Source organism: Lupinus angustifolius, chromosome LG14 (assembly GCF_001865875.1).
Source record: "Lupinus angustifolius cultivar Tanjil chromosome LG14, LupAngTanjil_v1.0, whole genome shotgun sequence".
NCBI classification, from domain to species: Eukaryota; Viridiplantae; Streptophyta; class Magnoliopsida; order Fabales; family Fabaceae; genus Lupinus; species Lupinus angustifolius.
This window is the reverse complement of record NC_032022.1, coordinates 11,702,572-11,718,790: the sequence shown is the minus strand read 5'-3', so window position 1 is coordinate 11,718,790 and position 16,219 is coordinate 11,702,572. Positions and strand designations below refer to the sequence as shown.

The following is a 16,219-nucleotide window of genomic DNA, read 5'->3' as shown; positions in this document are numbered from 1 at the left end:
TATTGGAGGTTATTTTTGGAATATGATAGTTGGTTATGAATTTAGGAATTAGCTAGTTAGGTTTGTGTTAGTTACTTGTTTTACAAGCTTTCTTTTCTTCTTTTCTCTTGTATAAATAAGCCTTATTGCCTAACTTCTTATTCATTCAATTCAATGAGAATAATGAGAAATGTTACATTTCAATGGAGGCTTTGATTCTCTATTCTTTCTCTTTTTCTTCCTTCTTTCTTATTCATCATTTCTTTCTCATTCATGCATGACTCCTACCATTTTAACATGGTATCAGAGCAATGTAATTATTTCTTCTGCTATTTATCTATCAACCTATCTTCTCGTGCTTTCTTTGCTTATGAGCAAAATTCTTTATCCATATGGGTCAAATAATGATCTATGGAGTGCTGAAGAGCATTGTGAGTTCGATCAAGAAGAAAAATGTTTGGGTGGCTTCTCCACATACCTAAAAAAGTGAAGTATGGCTTAGGTGTCTCTTGCAAACCAACCATCTCTTCGTAAAACAAGCTCAAAGAAAAGAAGCAATCTAATCTTTCACAGAATTTGAATGGCGCACCAAATTGGGTTCTACCTGATATACACAACAAACACATCTTGTTGGTAATGGAAGGAAAGACTTTCTTTATGTCAACACTAAATTTCCAAGTGCACAACAAACATCAAGTCAGAATAGAATTATTCTCCGAGTTCAAAAGCTTCTTGATATCTTCACCTTCTCTCATCATTATATGAACATTCTTCATGCCTTTGGGAAGAGATTGCAATAATGAGGAAGAGTCCTGTATTTTGAAGATACTATTAAATACACAAAAAGGCTGAATATGTTGATATTCATTCAACACATGAAGATATAGTCACATTGCTAGGTGTTCGATCTTTTCCAATATATAAATAAAGGAAAAAAAGAAAGAGAAAGATGCAACAATACAGGCCAAGAAATTGAAAGAAGTCTCTCAATGACAACAAGAATTGTAAGAACAGGATTGCAACTAAGACGGGGAATGGTGAATTAGTTGACTTAAAATTGTAGTAACTTTTTCTGCAAAATGTAAGAGTTAATGTGCAGCAGATAATATTGCAGAAAATAAACAAGTATAAAGTAAAGAGGAAAGGGAAAGGAGAGTACACAAGTATTTTATACTGATTCACCTTCTTGTCCACCGAAGGCTACGTCCAATACTCTTGCAACACAAGAGATTTTCCACTAAATATTATGAGTAGTAATTACAAAGTCTCACCCCGAGATCTCTAAGTACCTTACCCACTCACTAATATTTATACTCTTGGAAAACTTGGAAAACACTTTTCCAAGTTACTCTATCCCCTTTCTATTCACACCTTGTGAAAGAAAGTTTATTGTAATGAATGAAGAATTTCAGTGATGGCTATGGATTGCCTTTACAAGTGTGAAATATTATAACACTTGCAATCTAATCAACTCTCTTTGTATGCTTAGTAATAATGCTCAATAGATTTGTAAAACTTTGAAACAATTACTTCAAGTAACTCGGAAAAATTCTCTTTTGAAAATTTAAGGACTTAGTGCAAAAGTGCAGAAAAATAGTGAGAGAATTTTTCAGAGTAGTATGAGAGTTATATGAAAGTTGTGTATATGTGTTGTGAGAGTTAGAGTCTTTATATAAACTTTCAAAACACCCATGGTGTCTTTCTGAAAGTGTAGAAGTTGTTTGAAGTGAAGAGATTTCATTTGGAGTGAAAACATTTCGTTTTGAAATCTGAAATCTCATGCAACAGTCTTCAGTAATCGATTACTGATAGTGGGTAATCGATTACCCAAACTCACTGTCCACTATTTATTTAAAAACGAATTAGAGTAATCGATTANACCATTTGGGTAATCGGTTACTCAACTTTTGTAAAACTGGTAATCTGTTACTCAAAGGCAGTAATGGATTACTCTGTACAGTTTTAAGTTGGATAACTCTTTTTCTCTCACATGTAACTTGTTACTTGAATGAAGTAACCCGTTACACATCATTTTAAAAAAAATGTTTTAAATATTTTTAATGTGTTTCATTATTCTTTAAAAATGGTTTGAGCATTACTACTTTGCGTAACAAGGAGTTTTAGGATAGAAGTCCCTATAGAGACTTAATCTAATTTTCTTGAAGCTTTATTCTTCTTTGTCTTCATAAGTATTCTTCCTTTTCTTCTTTTTGGTGATGTTGGTGTCTTCATCAAAACCGTGCCAAGGTCAGGAGCAACGATCTTATTCACAAGAATCACTTCACATTCTTCTTTTATTCTTTATCATTTACTCTCAATTATCTTTTTTCTTTATTACTCTAGTTTCTTTACCCCTCTCTCATTAAGCACACAACATTATAGTGTGTAATTTTTCCTCATTGAAGCAACATATAAGGATCAAAATTAAGGTTCATCTCATTTCTCTCTTTTATCCGTTATGATTGGTTTGTTTCTGTCAAAAAGATGGTTAAACGTTGGATGAAATTGCTTCTTCCAAATGGTGGTTAAGCGTCAGTATTGTTTCACGTTCAAATTTTAAGACTGAGAGACGAAGATTCGCTCACCAACAAGAGGAGATATTAGAGTATCTATGGTGTTCAACAAAATCATTTCAATCTTAGAATGCTTGATACATTCCAGCTTGAGGAGGATGTTAAAATTGTTTGTTGATTTCAGTTTGTTAGTTGTAATATTGTTTTCGTTAATCGATTAAGAGTTTAATTAGTCGATTAACTAGTTAGTTATTAGTTAGGCATTGTAGTATATAAATGATGATTCCCTCACTATGCATGTCCTCATCTTATATAAAGGTTTCATCTTCTCATACCCTCTTACCCATTGACCCATCAAACATGAGAAACTTAACCTTTGAGGAGCATGGTATCAAGGCACGAGATTATGCTTCAAGCCAACTACATTATGCATGAGAATCAATAAGAGCACCAATGATAATACCACTACTAAAGTTAGCAGTTATATTGTGCTCAACTATGTCGATTATGCTATTTGTTGAAAGAGTGGTTTTGGCAATTGTATGTGCAATTGTCAAAGTTCTTAAAAAAAAGAAAATAAAGAAAATAAAACAAAATATAGGAAGTACAATTTGGATGTCAGGAAGCAGAAACTACAGAGAAATCAAAGATACCCCAATGTGTTGATCCAAATGCCAATGTATAATGAGAAAGATGTTTATAAGCTTTCCATTGGAGCACTATGTGGACTTTCATGGCCATCATATATAGTTCAAGAATGTAGTATCATGACCAATCTATCTTATACAAGATTACATCCTTTTCTTATTCTTCAATATTTAGCCCTCTTTTTATTCATCATTGAAGCATCTGATTAGGATCAAGATTCTGATCTATTCTCTCTCTTTCACTATCAATGGTTGGTTCGCTTCTGTCCATGATGGTTAAGCTCAAATATAATTTCTATCATAGATGGTTAAGCATTAAATGGTTAGCTTCTGTCCATAGTGGTTAAACAAAGATATAACTTCTACTATGGATGGTTAAGCAAAGATATAACTTCTACTATGGATGGTTAAGCGTTTGATGATATAGCTTTTGTCATGTATGGTTAAGCAATGTTATTGCTTCTTCAAATTAATTCCAAGCTGGATTAGTGAAAAATTATTGTATAAATAAGTCATATTGACTCACTTCTTATTCTTCAATTCAATGATAATAATGAGAAATGTTATATTTTAATGAAGTTTTTGATTCTCTATTCTTTCTCTTTTTCTTACTTCTTTCTTGTTAATCTTTTCTTTCTCATTCATACATGGCTCCTACAATTTTAACAATATCCATAAAAAAGACATCAATATAAAACAAATGCCTAAGATTGAGGTAAACATTCCTAATGACATAAGTATAATTTATACCACAATATTATTATACATAGTTTGTCCTCGCTTTTGGCATTCCTCATAACCCGATCGCGTATGCAATCGATTTTAAAACCCCATTTTAACGGACCAGGAAAGTAATTAAGTTTTCCACTAGTGAAGGAACATATGTTCAGGTTTTTCAGTTAGAAAGCACTTAGGAGCAGACTCCTCAATTTATATATTTTAGTGCCCTCCCTGGCAGGTAATTGTATAGTGAGATTTCATGCAGAACTTTCTCCATTTTTGGCTTTGCAGCAATAACAGTTTTTTCTGTTTCCCCCATAAAGAAGGTAACCCTAGCTATCCTTTCGTTAAAATTCTTCGACTGCCACGCCTCATACATATCAACTTCTTAACTACATGCCTTTCAAATACTCCAATATATGCACTTATTTAGACAATCAGTATTCATGACAGATAAACAATTACTCCACTCAATTAAATATTTACCCAGTTTCATATTATATATATATATATATGTATATATATATTCACAGTTTTTTCCTCCAGAAATTTATTATCCCTATATTCAGTCCAAAGAATTCATATGAAGGATAAAATGAATATTGAAAGTACAAATTGTAATGGAGCTGTGACTTCAGAGTTCACACTCTCATTATATAGGAAGATTTACATTTCAAAGGTGAGAATGAGGAGAAATGCCTTAGAATAATATTATTAAGTTCTAGTTAGCAGGAGCACATCTATTATCTCATATTATGTGATTTCATATGTTATCAATTGTGATTGATTGTAAAATTTTAATTATTAAATATTTTTCTCACTAATTATATGACATAAATGGTTAGACTGTGTGATAGAAGATGTGCTAGCAACTGAGAAAGCCAGACAGAATGGGACATGCAAATAATTTACAGAAGAATTTATAACAGTCGCAGTACAATTAAGATGCACAGTAACAAAACCGATTCATTTCATTATCAATTAAGTCTATAACAAATAAATGTAAAATTAGAAAAATACGCAACTCAAAGCTCTTAAAAAAATAATAGCATTTCTTCGAGATTGAATAGTTACAAGTATCATAATACCATGTTTAATGGAGAGAAAATGGAAAAGTTGTCTTTTCTATACCTTCTTGGAGCAGGTTGTGGAGACTAAAGATCCAGCAAAAAGTTAAATTTATTTGTTGACTTTTTACTCATAATTCCCACTTAAGTGCCCTCGATCGAATAATAATGTGGATGACCTTCATATTTTTTTATCAATAAGAAATTTATTAAAATTGAGACAACTTGATGTACTATATACTCTTTATGTCTATGTCTTCCTTCTTTCTATTTCCTAATCCTAATAAGCTGTTCAATATAATCTCCTCTTTTAAACATTAGTCCACACCTTGAATTCAGGAGTTATATTAGGCTAGGCATCAATCAACATTTTGCTTAAACCCCAATAATTATAGATACTGCATGTATTAAAACTTACATCTCAGTGCGCGCAATGTTGTTTACCCAAAGAATAACCCACTTGACATATATTTATATATATATATATATGTATATGTATATGCATATATAGGGGAGGCAAGTTAAAGTACCAAAAAGAATGGGGTTTTGATCAAATAACATGACAATGAATTATTCATGAGTTATCAGCAAAATAGTTTTGAACTTAAATTTAAAAAGTATTCACTAATTTAAGGGTCACCAATTCAGTTTCAAACATTTACAGTTCATATATTAATGAACATGACAGGCATTTAAGAATGGCAATGGTAATGCAGGTGCAGATTGATTCGCCTCACTCCTCTATTCCTGATTACAAAAGCAATGCTCTCATTCGTGATGTATACCATTATATATTATAATATCTAGCAGGCAGTACTAGAAAAACAAAAGGAAACAAAATATAATATCACATTTCTATCATTTTGTTTACAATGAAATAACATTTTTATTGTTGAAAGCAAAAAAAGAAATAAGTAGGGCTGCGAACGAGCCGAACTGAGTCAAACCAAAGATCATTTTAGTTCAGCTCGAAACTCGACTTGAATTATTTTTTAAGCTCAAGTTTAGTTCGGTTAAAGTTTACGGACTATTCAGTATAACTCAGTTTGCTTCATTTGGATAATTAATATAATTAGTTCTTTTTAAAAATACTATACAAGCTTTTATATATATATCCAACTCATGAACCTAACTAGATTGTATTCAGCTTTATTTAACGAGCTCAATTTCTAGCTCAAATTTAGCTTATTTGGTTTATAAATAAAGTTTATCAAACTAAATAATAAGTCAAATTTCAAATAAATACCAAATTGGTTCGGTTGATTGTAAGTCCTAAAAACAATCTTCAACCTTGTTCTATAATATCCACTTGCTATTTAAGGTGCAAAATTACTAGCTACCTCAAAAGATAAGTTGCATTAACCACCATCATCACCCTCCATTCTCTTATCCACATGCACCATATCTATATGGCTATATGCATCAGCATTACTATATAAAGTTATAATACCTTCTCTTCCCCACTATACCTCTCTCTCTCTCTCTCTCTCTCTTTCTAACGGTTATCAATATTACTTTCTTTTCAATTTTGAATCTTTGATTACTGCTGCAGTCTGATACTGCTTCTTCTGTTCTGCTTTTCCTTCAGCTAACACTGCATCAAACCGTTCAGGAAAAACTCATCTATATATTTCAAAGACCCCACTCTCTTATAGTCTCTATAACATAACTCCTCTTTCTCATATATATTTACTCATTTTTTGTCTCCACCCCTTTTTCTTGATCTTCACAACTTCACTTGATTTTGTTTTAGTCCTTTTCTCACCTTAAAATTCCACACTAGAACCCATTTTTCTAGTACTTTCTTTGCATCTTTCCCGAGGTAGAAAAAGAAAAATCCAAAAGCTTGAAAATGGATGACACCTTTTCTGATATTTTTGAAGACAAAGAGTTTGGTGGAGATGAACTCTTTGCCATTTTGGAAAGCCTAGAAGACTTCACTACTGATTTTCCTCTCATTAACAAACCTATTATTGGATCTTCAACTTTAAAAGAGAGTGAAGAGACATCGAGATTGGTGTCAACTTCTTCAAGTGCTCAAGTACAACAACAAGATTCTGAAGAAACTGAGCTTGAAATCTCACCAAAAAGTAAGAGACAGAAGGTTGCTGATCCTACAACTAGGACAGAAGAACAAAACGAAGATGGAGAACAAAGGGTTTCTCACATAACTGTGGAGCGTAACAGAAGAAAGCAAATGAATGAGCATTTGTCTGTGTTGAGGTCACTTATGCCTTGCTTTTATGTCAAAAGAGTAAGTCTAAATTAGTTAACAATACTATGTCACTAACATACTCAAAATATGTTGCTTCAATATCTTGTCACTCTACTTTGCATGTGCTTGAATTTGTTTGCAACTTTGCATAATGAAATGCACCCCATGCATTTCAAAATGAGAAATTTTTAGTGGTCCTAGCTATTTCTCTTATTATAAAACTTAATTATTTAAATAATTAAGTGATACTAATACACATGAGAATTATCTATCTTTTGAAGTAGGTGAACACTTAATCGTAACACAGATCCACATTAAAAAATTAAATATAAACATATACTTGAAGCCATAAACATGGCTAAAACCAACACACCAACATTATAAAGTATTGTTACTTCAACAACCAACACAACATGTTGGTATTGAAATGGGGAAGCTGAAAATATGAAAGAAGTCATCAGTAAACATTAATTCATATTTAACACTGTAAAGATGGAACAGTGGAACTTATGAATGAAAGAGCAAGTGAAAACAAAGCAATAAGAATATGATCAGATTTTTTCTCTCTCTTTCAAACTAGCGTTTTGAAATAGAGACACTGTAAATGATAAAATTTCAGGTCCTGTGGGGTTTGAACAGAGTAAGATAAATTTCAGGTAGTGTGGGCTTTTAGCCCCAACTTGACATGGGTCAAACGAGTTATTGGCCCAATATTTTCACCCCATTTAGCTCAGGTCAGACTCCTCTCCATTAATGCATAGGCAAGTGCAATTTTTCCCTTTAGTTTGAAGGGTAAATTTGTCTTATCATAATAAACATAAGGATATAAATATAAAAACATATCTCATTTTCTTTGGTTTTTGGCATCACTTGTCTCCATTATTGGAGAGGATTCCTGTAGCTCTGCAATACTACTTACCCAAACTCCTCTCCAGTAATGGAGAGAGGAGTTTTTTTTCCATTTAAGTTTTAAGAATAAAACTGTAATCACAATGTAACTAATAAGAAGTTTCACTCCATGACAACATTGTGTTTCTTTAGAACGCCTGCATGTGCCTCACCAAGTATCATGAAAGCATACGCTCATATAATCTTACAAAAAAAATGGCTATTTTGTCAACCATAAATATAAGCATATAACTCCGTGTTTATAGCAAGAAAGCAACCATCTTATTCGTAAGAAATTATTGCTTGATTCTGATCAATGGTCTGAAACATATCCAAACCTCTAGTTTTAAATAACCTTACATAATTTTAACTCAGTGCATGATTAACAAATCTAAATGTAAAGTAGAATTATATATAGTATCAAGTGTTTTATTCCTTAAGGAATTGATCGAGTTGGCATTCAGAACAGTAAAGTTCTAACATTTATCATCATTTTCTATATTAGTACTTTATACTAAATCCTTCTTATTCCTGTGATATGTAAATTAGGGAGATCAAGCATCAATAATTGGAGGTGTGGTTGATTACATCCACGAGTTGCAGCAAGTGCTACAAGTCCTTGAGGCCAAAAAACAGAGAAAAGTTTACACTGATGTACTAAGCCCTAGGCTAGTTTCTTCAAGTCCAAGGCCTTCACCACTTAGTCCAAGAAAACCACCTCTGAGCCCTAGACTAAACCTACCCATTAGTCCAAGGACACCAAGACCAAGTAGCCCTTACAAACCAAGGTTGCAACCAACAGGTTACAATATTTCACCCACTATATCAACCTCTCTTGAACCATCTCCTACTTCTTCTGCTAACTCCTCCATCAATGACAATGTCAATGAGCTTGTTGCAAATTCAAAGTCTCCTATTGCTGATGTGGAGGTCAAGTTTTCAGGTCCAAATGTTCTTTTGAAAACGGTTTCTCAAAGAATTCCAGGTCAAGCTTTGAAGATTATGTCAGCATTGGAAGAACTTGCGCTTGAGATTCTCCATGTTAATATTAGTACTGTTGATAAAACCATGCAGAACTCGTTCACTATCAAGGTATATAACTGTATATTGCTGATCTTTTTTATTTCCTACTTCATTCCCACAAAACTAGTAATGTTATTTGTATATCTTGCCCATATCTTACCCATAACTGCTTTATTTTCTAAAACTAATAAAGAAGATGGAATTAAGTGGAAATTTTCTAATGTAAATTTGTCGTTATTGAAGGCATAAAGGCCACGTAAAATTAAGTTATTTTCTGCAGTGAAAAGACTGGTATCGTTAATGGAAATAACTAAAAAATAAAAATAGAAAGAAGTGAAAAGACTGGTAATTATTTTCTGCAGCACATCATGAAATGCATAATGTAAAAGGTTCAGTCCTTTCATTCAGTATGGGATAAAAGTCTAGCTGTTCTTTCAATGACAGCCAGCTAGATCAAGTGTTGGTAACTAACTCCTTTCATTTTTGTTGCATTATTGCATATCCTTTTATTTCCTTCAAGTTCTTTTGTTAATACAAACTAATTAGATTCAAAGTCTCTCAACAAAAGGTTATACCATGGTGATATGTAACACTTTTCTTTCCATAAACCCTAATAAGGAAAATGCTCCAAGAAAAAATTCCACTAGTAGTCTTCAATCTTTTGCAAAATAAAATAACAACCATGTGGTAATAGTAAATGGGCAAATAATTGTGTCTTTTATCTATTTATTTTTTACCCTTGTTTGGTTAATGTTCTGCTGTTCTTTAATAAATGGCATGATATAACTGAGAGAGTACTGACTGCATTTCTGCAGTGTCATTGCACCTTCCAGACATTTGTCCTAGAAAACTGAAAAGACATGCATACCTAAATTGTTGTCTCTTTTTTTCATCTAATTATTATTACTATTATTTCATGGATTCTAGCTTATGATTGGTATATATATGTATGCAACTTACGTGTTCAATACAGGTTCATTAATATTTATGGTTCCTTAATATACAGTCTTGGTATATATGTATAGATTGGAATTGAATGCCAACTCAGTGCTGAAGAACTCGCTCAACAAATCCAGCAAACATTCTGCTAAAGAAGGGTTATTGCTTTTCAGATACCGTAACAAACATCAGTGCCAACCCCTCCTTTCTGTTTCTTTTTTTATGATATCTTACTGTGCTTTTAAGTACTTATGTTGCAGCTGAACTAATCACAGATAGAAAGTGGGAAGAGCCATTTAATTGCAAACATTTCTCAATTTCTTTATTTTAATTAAATACAGCAATATTATATATATTTTTATCAGCAAACAAAAGACACTATTAAATACATTAACATAGTAATCTTCATGGACCAGACTGCGACCGGGGAGCCTCCAATCACCGGGGAAGAGTGAAAAGTCACAAGTGAGACACCACGTCTTGAACCAAAACCTTAAGGCATTAGTTCCATGGGCCTTTCATTCTTATAAACCTTTTCACTCCTCCCTACATATCCAATGTGAGACTTCACACTTTAATAAACCCAACACATATTGTACTCCTAAGCATAGACTCTCCATTCTCAACATAATATTTTATATACATAAATATCCAGAAATTCAGATATCACCAAACTAAGAACTCAATCCCTTTATATTTGGACAAACAAACATTGCTTTATTTTTGGTAGTTTTGTCATAGATTTTAACTAAAATATTCAAAAAAATGTATTTTATAACAGTCCTTATATTTTTAATAAATGAAGTAATTCATTTAAGGAATTATTTTTTAAGGAGGTTAATTTATGGCATCTCAAGGATTAGACACCTCTAAAGTACATTTTGTATATTAGAAGTTAAAGTTCGCCCATTTTTCTTTTATCCTATGTCCATGCATGCTCAAGTTTTGCAAGCTTTTCACTGAAGTAAATAACTTATAATACGTGACTCAAGTAAAGAACTTGTAATTTCTTTAAAAAGGAAAAAGAAGAGTTTGAAATGAAGTGGAGTGAAAATGAGTTGCTGTAAAAAAGAGAGTGGAGTTCGAGAAAAGGAAGAAAGTAATGAAGTCAAAATGTTAATTAAAAATGTAAACATATTGATCTTTTTGTTTCATTAATATTGATGTGAGATATGATTTATTTTTCATGAAGTGAGACGAGTTAGTGGAAAATAAGAGAATATGTTATGAGGATAAGGGAATGTTAGAGATTAAAAAGGTAAAATAGAAACCAATTGGATATGTTGTGTTAATTATGTGGTATACATTTTATTTTTAATTATGTTGAGTTACAACTAATCCTCTCACTTGCTTGTTAAATAAAGACCAATCCTCCTACCTAATCTATACTAATAGATAAAAGGAAAACATAAAATAATCATTTATGAATATGTTTCCTATTTTATCTTTTATAACTTTAAATTTCATATTTATCTATATTGTTACTAATAAATATAAAATAATTACCCATGAAGTATTTTATATTTCTCTATTTTATCTCTATCACTTCTAATTTCATGTTTATCTACACTAATACTAATAAACATAAAATAACTACCTATAAAATATTTTATGTTTCTCTATTTTATTTATACACCAAATAAAAACTACGATATAAAGTATATTCAATTTATCAAAAATAATTATATAAAACTTAAATAGTTGATAACATAAAGGAAACGGCCAAATATTTGATACATAAAGAAAGTATTTAGTGTACAATCAAATATTCTACCATCTTAGAAATGCAAAAAAAATTAAGTTCAATAGGGGAAATTTTAGAATACAATTTGACAGGAGATAGACTTATCTTTATATAAATTCTGTTTACCTATGAGACCCACTCTTGTCCCTGCTAACGATTTTGGGCCTAACACATTCAATCATTGGTGGTCAACCCTCATTCTGGTTTGAACTCTAAAGCAACTTTTGTGGACTAAATTCTACGAGACTTGTTCAATAAAAAGTGAGTTATGTATCAATCACGCAAAAAACATTTCATACTTTTTCTTTACGAGCACTTCATACTTTTTCTGCCCATACCCGTTGTAACTTGGATTCAAATTTCAGAATTTCCATGAAGTGTAAATTCTATTATATATCTTAATTAAAGTTTATAAGGTTCCCAGAGCTTAGACTAGACATACATTTTATTAATCTAAACTTTTGCTAGAAAATAATATGAAATTTTGGAGATAAGTGTTAAATGCAATTTTACATATAAATCTCGTCATAAGTTTTATACCTTATTGGTCTACCTCTTAAAAATCAATTTAAATTTAGACGACATTATTTCTCACTACTATTTTTTTTAGATTAACCTATAAAAAAGTCTTCCTAAATTTGGCTTAAAGGTATACTTCATATTTTAGAGATATAGTTGGATTGGTGGTGGTAGTTTTTTTTGGTACTATCAATGACATTTTTTCACATTTTTAAGTAAGGAATTAATTTTCGTGAGTACTCTCAACAAGTATTGTTCTCAAGAATCGAACCTTTAACCTTGGGAATCTATTTGGGTCTTTCATCTCTGTTATCCTTGTTTCCAATACTAACAATTATAACCAAATTGTGACATCAGCACATGTAAAACATTATTTAATTCTCCTTCTCAAATTGAAGTTCAATAAAATATAATGAATCTGTTGCTCTTTGTTTTAAGCACAATTTCCATAGTCAAAGATCAATATCTTAAGCAACATTTCTTAGGGAAATCATCATATTTATTTGATAGAAAATTGGGAACAAATACAATTAGTTAACCTTTTTTCAGGACTCAAGAAACTATAATTTTATCATCCAACGTTGCATTGTGGAAGCAACAAAGCACGCACGTTACCTTTCTATCTTCTTTTTTTCTCTTTTGATAAACAAGCACACTACTTTTCTCTAAAAGTACATGTAAACTATAATATTTGAAGTCCAAAAACAAGAGAGAGAAAAATACAAGATAAATTGACTTGCAAAAAGAATAATGTATCTCCTCATATCAGAAAATAATTTATCTCCTCTAGCCAGTAGAAATGTGACATGTGTGCTATTTTGTTTATTTTTTAAAATATTTTTATAGAAAATAATGAAACATGACACATGTCATGATTTCACTAACAGGAGGACATAACTTATCTCCTTGTATCAGGAGATACTCCATTTACTTATAAGAAAGGAAAATTCACGTTGACTAAGCAAGTTTTGAATTGCATATCCCTATGTTACATGTGTAGTTAAGACTTAAGACATATATAAAAATGTTTCATCATATGACTATGTTTCATCACATGTTTCTTATCTACTTTTTCTAAGAAAATATATAGAATTATTCTTTGGTTTCATTTGGCCTAATTAGGAGAAAAATTGTGGGTTATCAAATGTGAAGTTATGGCCATCAAATTCAAACTGATCAAATGGAAAATCTATGCCAAAAGTTGGTGAATTTGCTGCTGAAGTAGTAGCTGAGATCATGTCATTGATCTGAAACCCTGAACTTACCATACTTGGGTACCCTCCTAAGTTGTTTACTACACTAGGAGACACTGAAAAGTGGCTTATTCCTGAAGTGGCAGGAGAAATATATGAAGGGGGGCTGAAGTTTTCAAGCATAGGGGGTGTTAGAATTTGATTTTCAGTTTTAATGTTGGAACTTGAAGGGAAATGGAATGAAGAAAATGGTTGGTAATGAGAGGATTCTAGGTGTTCTGTTTGGACTCTTAGGCCTTCCCTAAGGTTCAAAAGTAGTTCATTTGGATTTGGTTGCTGCTCAAGGCCTTGTAGGACATTTTGATTTATGTTCAAATTTGATTCTTGGTTTTCATTTGGATTAGATGTAGGAATTGTATTGGAGGCCATTGTGCATGTGTGTTTTCCTCTGTAAGTGATTTCAAACACATTGGGGTCTTCATCAGATCTTTGCACCTGCTTTGTGGCCAAGCAGCCTCTAACATTTCTGTGGGTGCACCTATAGTAGCCTCTGCATATATACATGATTTGGTTTAGGGAAAGTACATAAATGATTTTATTATCTAAAAATGACTGTTTGGTTTACGAGATTTCCATTTAGTGGGATCAGATATAATAAATGTATATCTTACCCTCTCAAGTCAAACAATTTTAATGTTGAGCAGGAGCACACCCTTAATATCTAACACAAAATTAGCATAAAATAATAGTTACATACAAAATTAGCATTTGTGGAGAATTAAATGTGGTGCTACCTTGGATACACAGCTCCAAGAATGTCTTTCTGACCATATTTTCTCCAATTGTATCCATCATCAAGAGGCCATTCCACTGCCACTCCTGGGTTAACTCGGATTTGTTTTGTCCATCTTGGCAAAGTCTTTCTGTGATAAAAAGGTAGAGTTCAGCATGTTATTAGGCTAGCGAAAAATCTTATCATCCATACAACTTTGTGTTAGATATTCCAAATGTAAATGAATAAGTTCTACATTATGTAAAAGTGGGTGGTTGAAAGAGCATGTAAGGAAATGAATCTAATACCTTGTGTCAAACCACTTATATGTTTTTTTCACTTAACCCATGAAAAAATGTGATAACAAATTGATGAAGATCTCCAACACTTACAATAAATGTGTGGAAGATACAATTTATCAATTTAATTTACTTTATCTAAAATTCATGAAAATATTCTAAATTAATGATAAAATATTTTTTAGAATAGCATCTGTAGCAGCATGCAGTAATTTATCTAGTGTAAAGCTACATGTGGAATATGTGGATGCAAATCAAAACAAATTGGAGGGTATACATGCAACATTATTATTTGAACATATTAAGACAACTTCTCCCTATACATGATAATTTATGCATAAAAATATTGTCTGAATAAGTTGTTCAAACCGTATTTTCATGTATACATACCTTTTTCTCGAAGCATTGTGATCTTGTTCCATCAAATCTCTATCAGAATCTTCGCTATGAGGACTACTACTTAAAGGTGGTGACTCTGACATTCTGATTGTAACACCTAAGGACTGTTGAGATGATGGCTCACCCAATGGTCCTCTTTGCCAGTTCATCATTTGAAGAGCTTTTTCGAATATTGATATAATCTTCTGAATCAACAAGTCACAGGTTTCTTGGGAAGAAGAAGAAGAAGATGAAGGCATGTGGAGATTCTTTTGGAGCTGTTTTGCTAACTCCAAACCTTGTAGCAACTCATGTATGAGGTTATTTGATGAATCTCCCATGTTGTCCATGTAATAAAAATTGTTTCTTTGTATTCTTTAACTGCTCTTAAATGCAATAAAAAGTATCGATTTCATTTGAAAGAGCAACCTTATTATGTCATGACCATAGGGTTAAATGCCAAAGAAGGCCTAAACATAGCATGAAGCAAAGAAGATAGAGCTACTAATAAGAAAAGACAAAGTGAAAGCTTTAGGTGAAGAAGCTAAGGCATAGATATATGAAATGGTTTAATAAGAGAAGACAAAGTGAAAGATTTGCTGTATGGAGAGAACATGAATCTAATGAGTTTTTGTGTGAATCTTTAAGGAGACAATGTGGTTATTGAATGAAGGTGAGAGTTATGGGCATGGGATTTAAAGAGGTTGTGTTTTTGAATGAATAAAATGTGGGAAAAGAGAGAAAATGCAAAGGAAAGAAAAAGAAAGTTTGACTGAGTAAAGTGGGGGCAAGGATATTGATATTCTTTACTCGGAAAAGTCTTTGGTCATAGGAATATAGGGTGAGGATGGAAGGTCCAATTGCTGACCACTTCTACCCTTCTTTCTCATTGTAATTGACTCAATTATTTGTATTAAGATCATTTCTGGTATTGGAATATGAAAGTAAAGAAAATTTTATATTATTTAGTTAATAATATGTTTCCTTACAAAAATTCATAATATCATCTGTTAATATTTTTATTTAATATCGGACTCTCTCATATCAAATGTACTTCATCATGATTGTATTAATATATTATATAATATCATATGATTACTTGTTGTCTCCCGATCACAATAGGAATGATTAATAACTTCAGGGGAAGTGAAAAATGGGGCAAAATAATACACAGGAAAAATTAAAGTAATTTAGAAAGACTAAAAAATGGGATAAAAAACATGTGAAGAAGAAAGTCAGAGTAAACCATTAAAAAAGATATAAGACTAGGAATCTTCAAAGCTAGTTCCGCATCGTTACTATACTACTAACGTGTGTGACAGG

At 31.8% G+C, this 16,219-nt stretch overlaps 2 protein-coding genes across 2 annotated transcripts; one reads left to right on the top strand and one right to left on the bottom strand.

Moving 5' to 3' along the window:
* LOC109326118 (transcription factor SPEECHLESS-like) lies at positions 6,360-10,366 on the top strand. Its single transcript, XM_019558786.1, has 3 exons — positions 6,360-7,180; positions 8,579-9,121; positions 10,078-10,366. Exons 1-3 carry the CDS (start codon positions 6,779-6,781, stop codon positions 10,141-10,143), a joined length of 1,011 nt encoding a protein of 336 aa, XP_019414331.1. The 5' UTR covers positions 6,360-6,778; the 3' UTR covers positions 10,144-10,366.
* LOC109326117 (probable WRKY transcription factor 41) lies at positions 13,191-15,647 on the bottom strand. The gene is made up of 3 exons (XM_019558785.1): positions 14,909-15,647; positions 14,242-14,370; positions 13,191-13,997 (listed from the first exon to the last, which is right to left on the bottom strand). Exons 1-3 carry the CDS (start codon positions 15,244-15,246, stop codon positions 13,373-13,375), a joined length of 1,092 nt encoding a protein of 363 aa, XP_019414330.1. The 5' UTR covers positions 15,247-15,647; the 3' UTR covers positions 13,191-13,372.

What these genes read in the sequence shown, in the direction of transcription:
- LOC109326118 (XM_019558786.1), top strand. Translation starts at nt 6,779, where the DNA reads ATGGATGACACCTTTTCTGATATTTTTGAAGACAAAGAGTTTGGTGGA. An exon ending in CTTGCTTTTATGTCAAAAGA is followed by an intron (nt 7,181 to 8,578) that starts GTAAGTCTAAAT and finishes TATGTAAATTAG; the next exon opens with GGAGATCAAGCATCAATAAT. An exon ending in AGAACTCGTTCACTATCAAG is followed by an intron (nt 9,122 to 10,077) that starts GTATATAACTGT and finishes ATATATGTATAG; the next exon opens with ATTGGAATTGAATGCCAACT.
- LOC109326117 (XM_019558785.1), bottom strand. Translation starts at nt 15,246, where the DNA reads ATGGACAACATGGGAGATTCATCAAATAACCTCATACATGAGTTGCTA. An exon ending in CACAATGCTTCGAGAAAAAG is followed by an intron (nt 14,371 to 14,908) that starts GTATGTATACAT and finishes TTTTTATCACAG; the next exon opens with AAAGACTTTGCCAAGATGGA. An exon ending in CTTGGAGCTGTGTATCCAAG is followed by an intron (nt 13,998 to 14,241) that starts GTAGCACCACAT and finishes GTATATATGCAG; the next exon opens with AGGCTACTATAGGTGCACCC.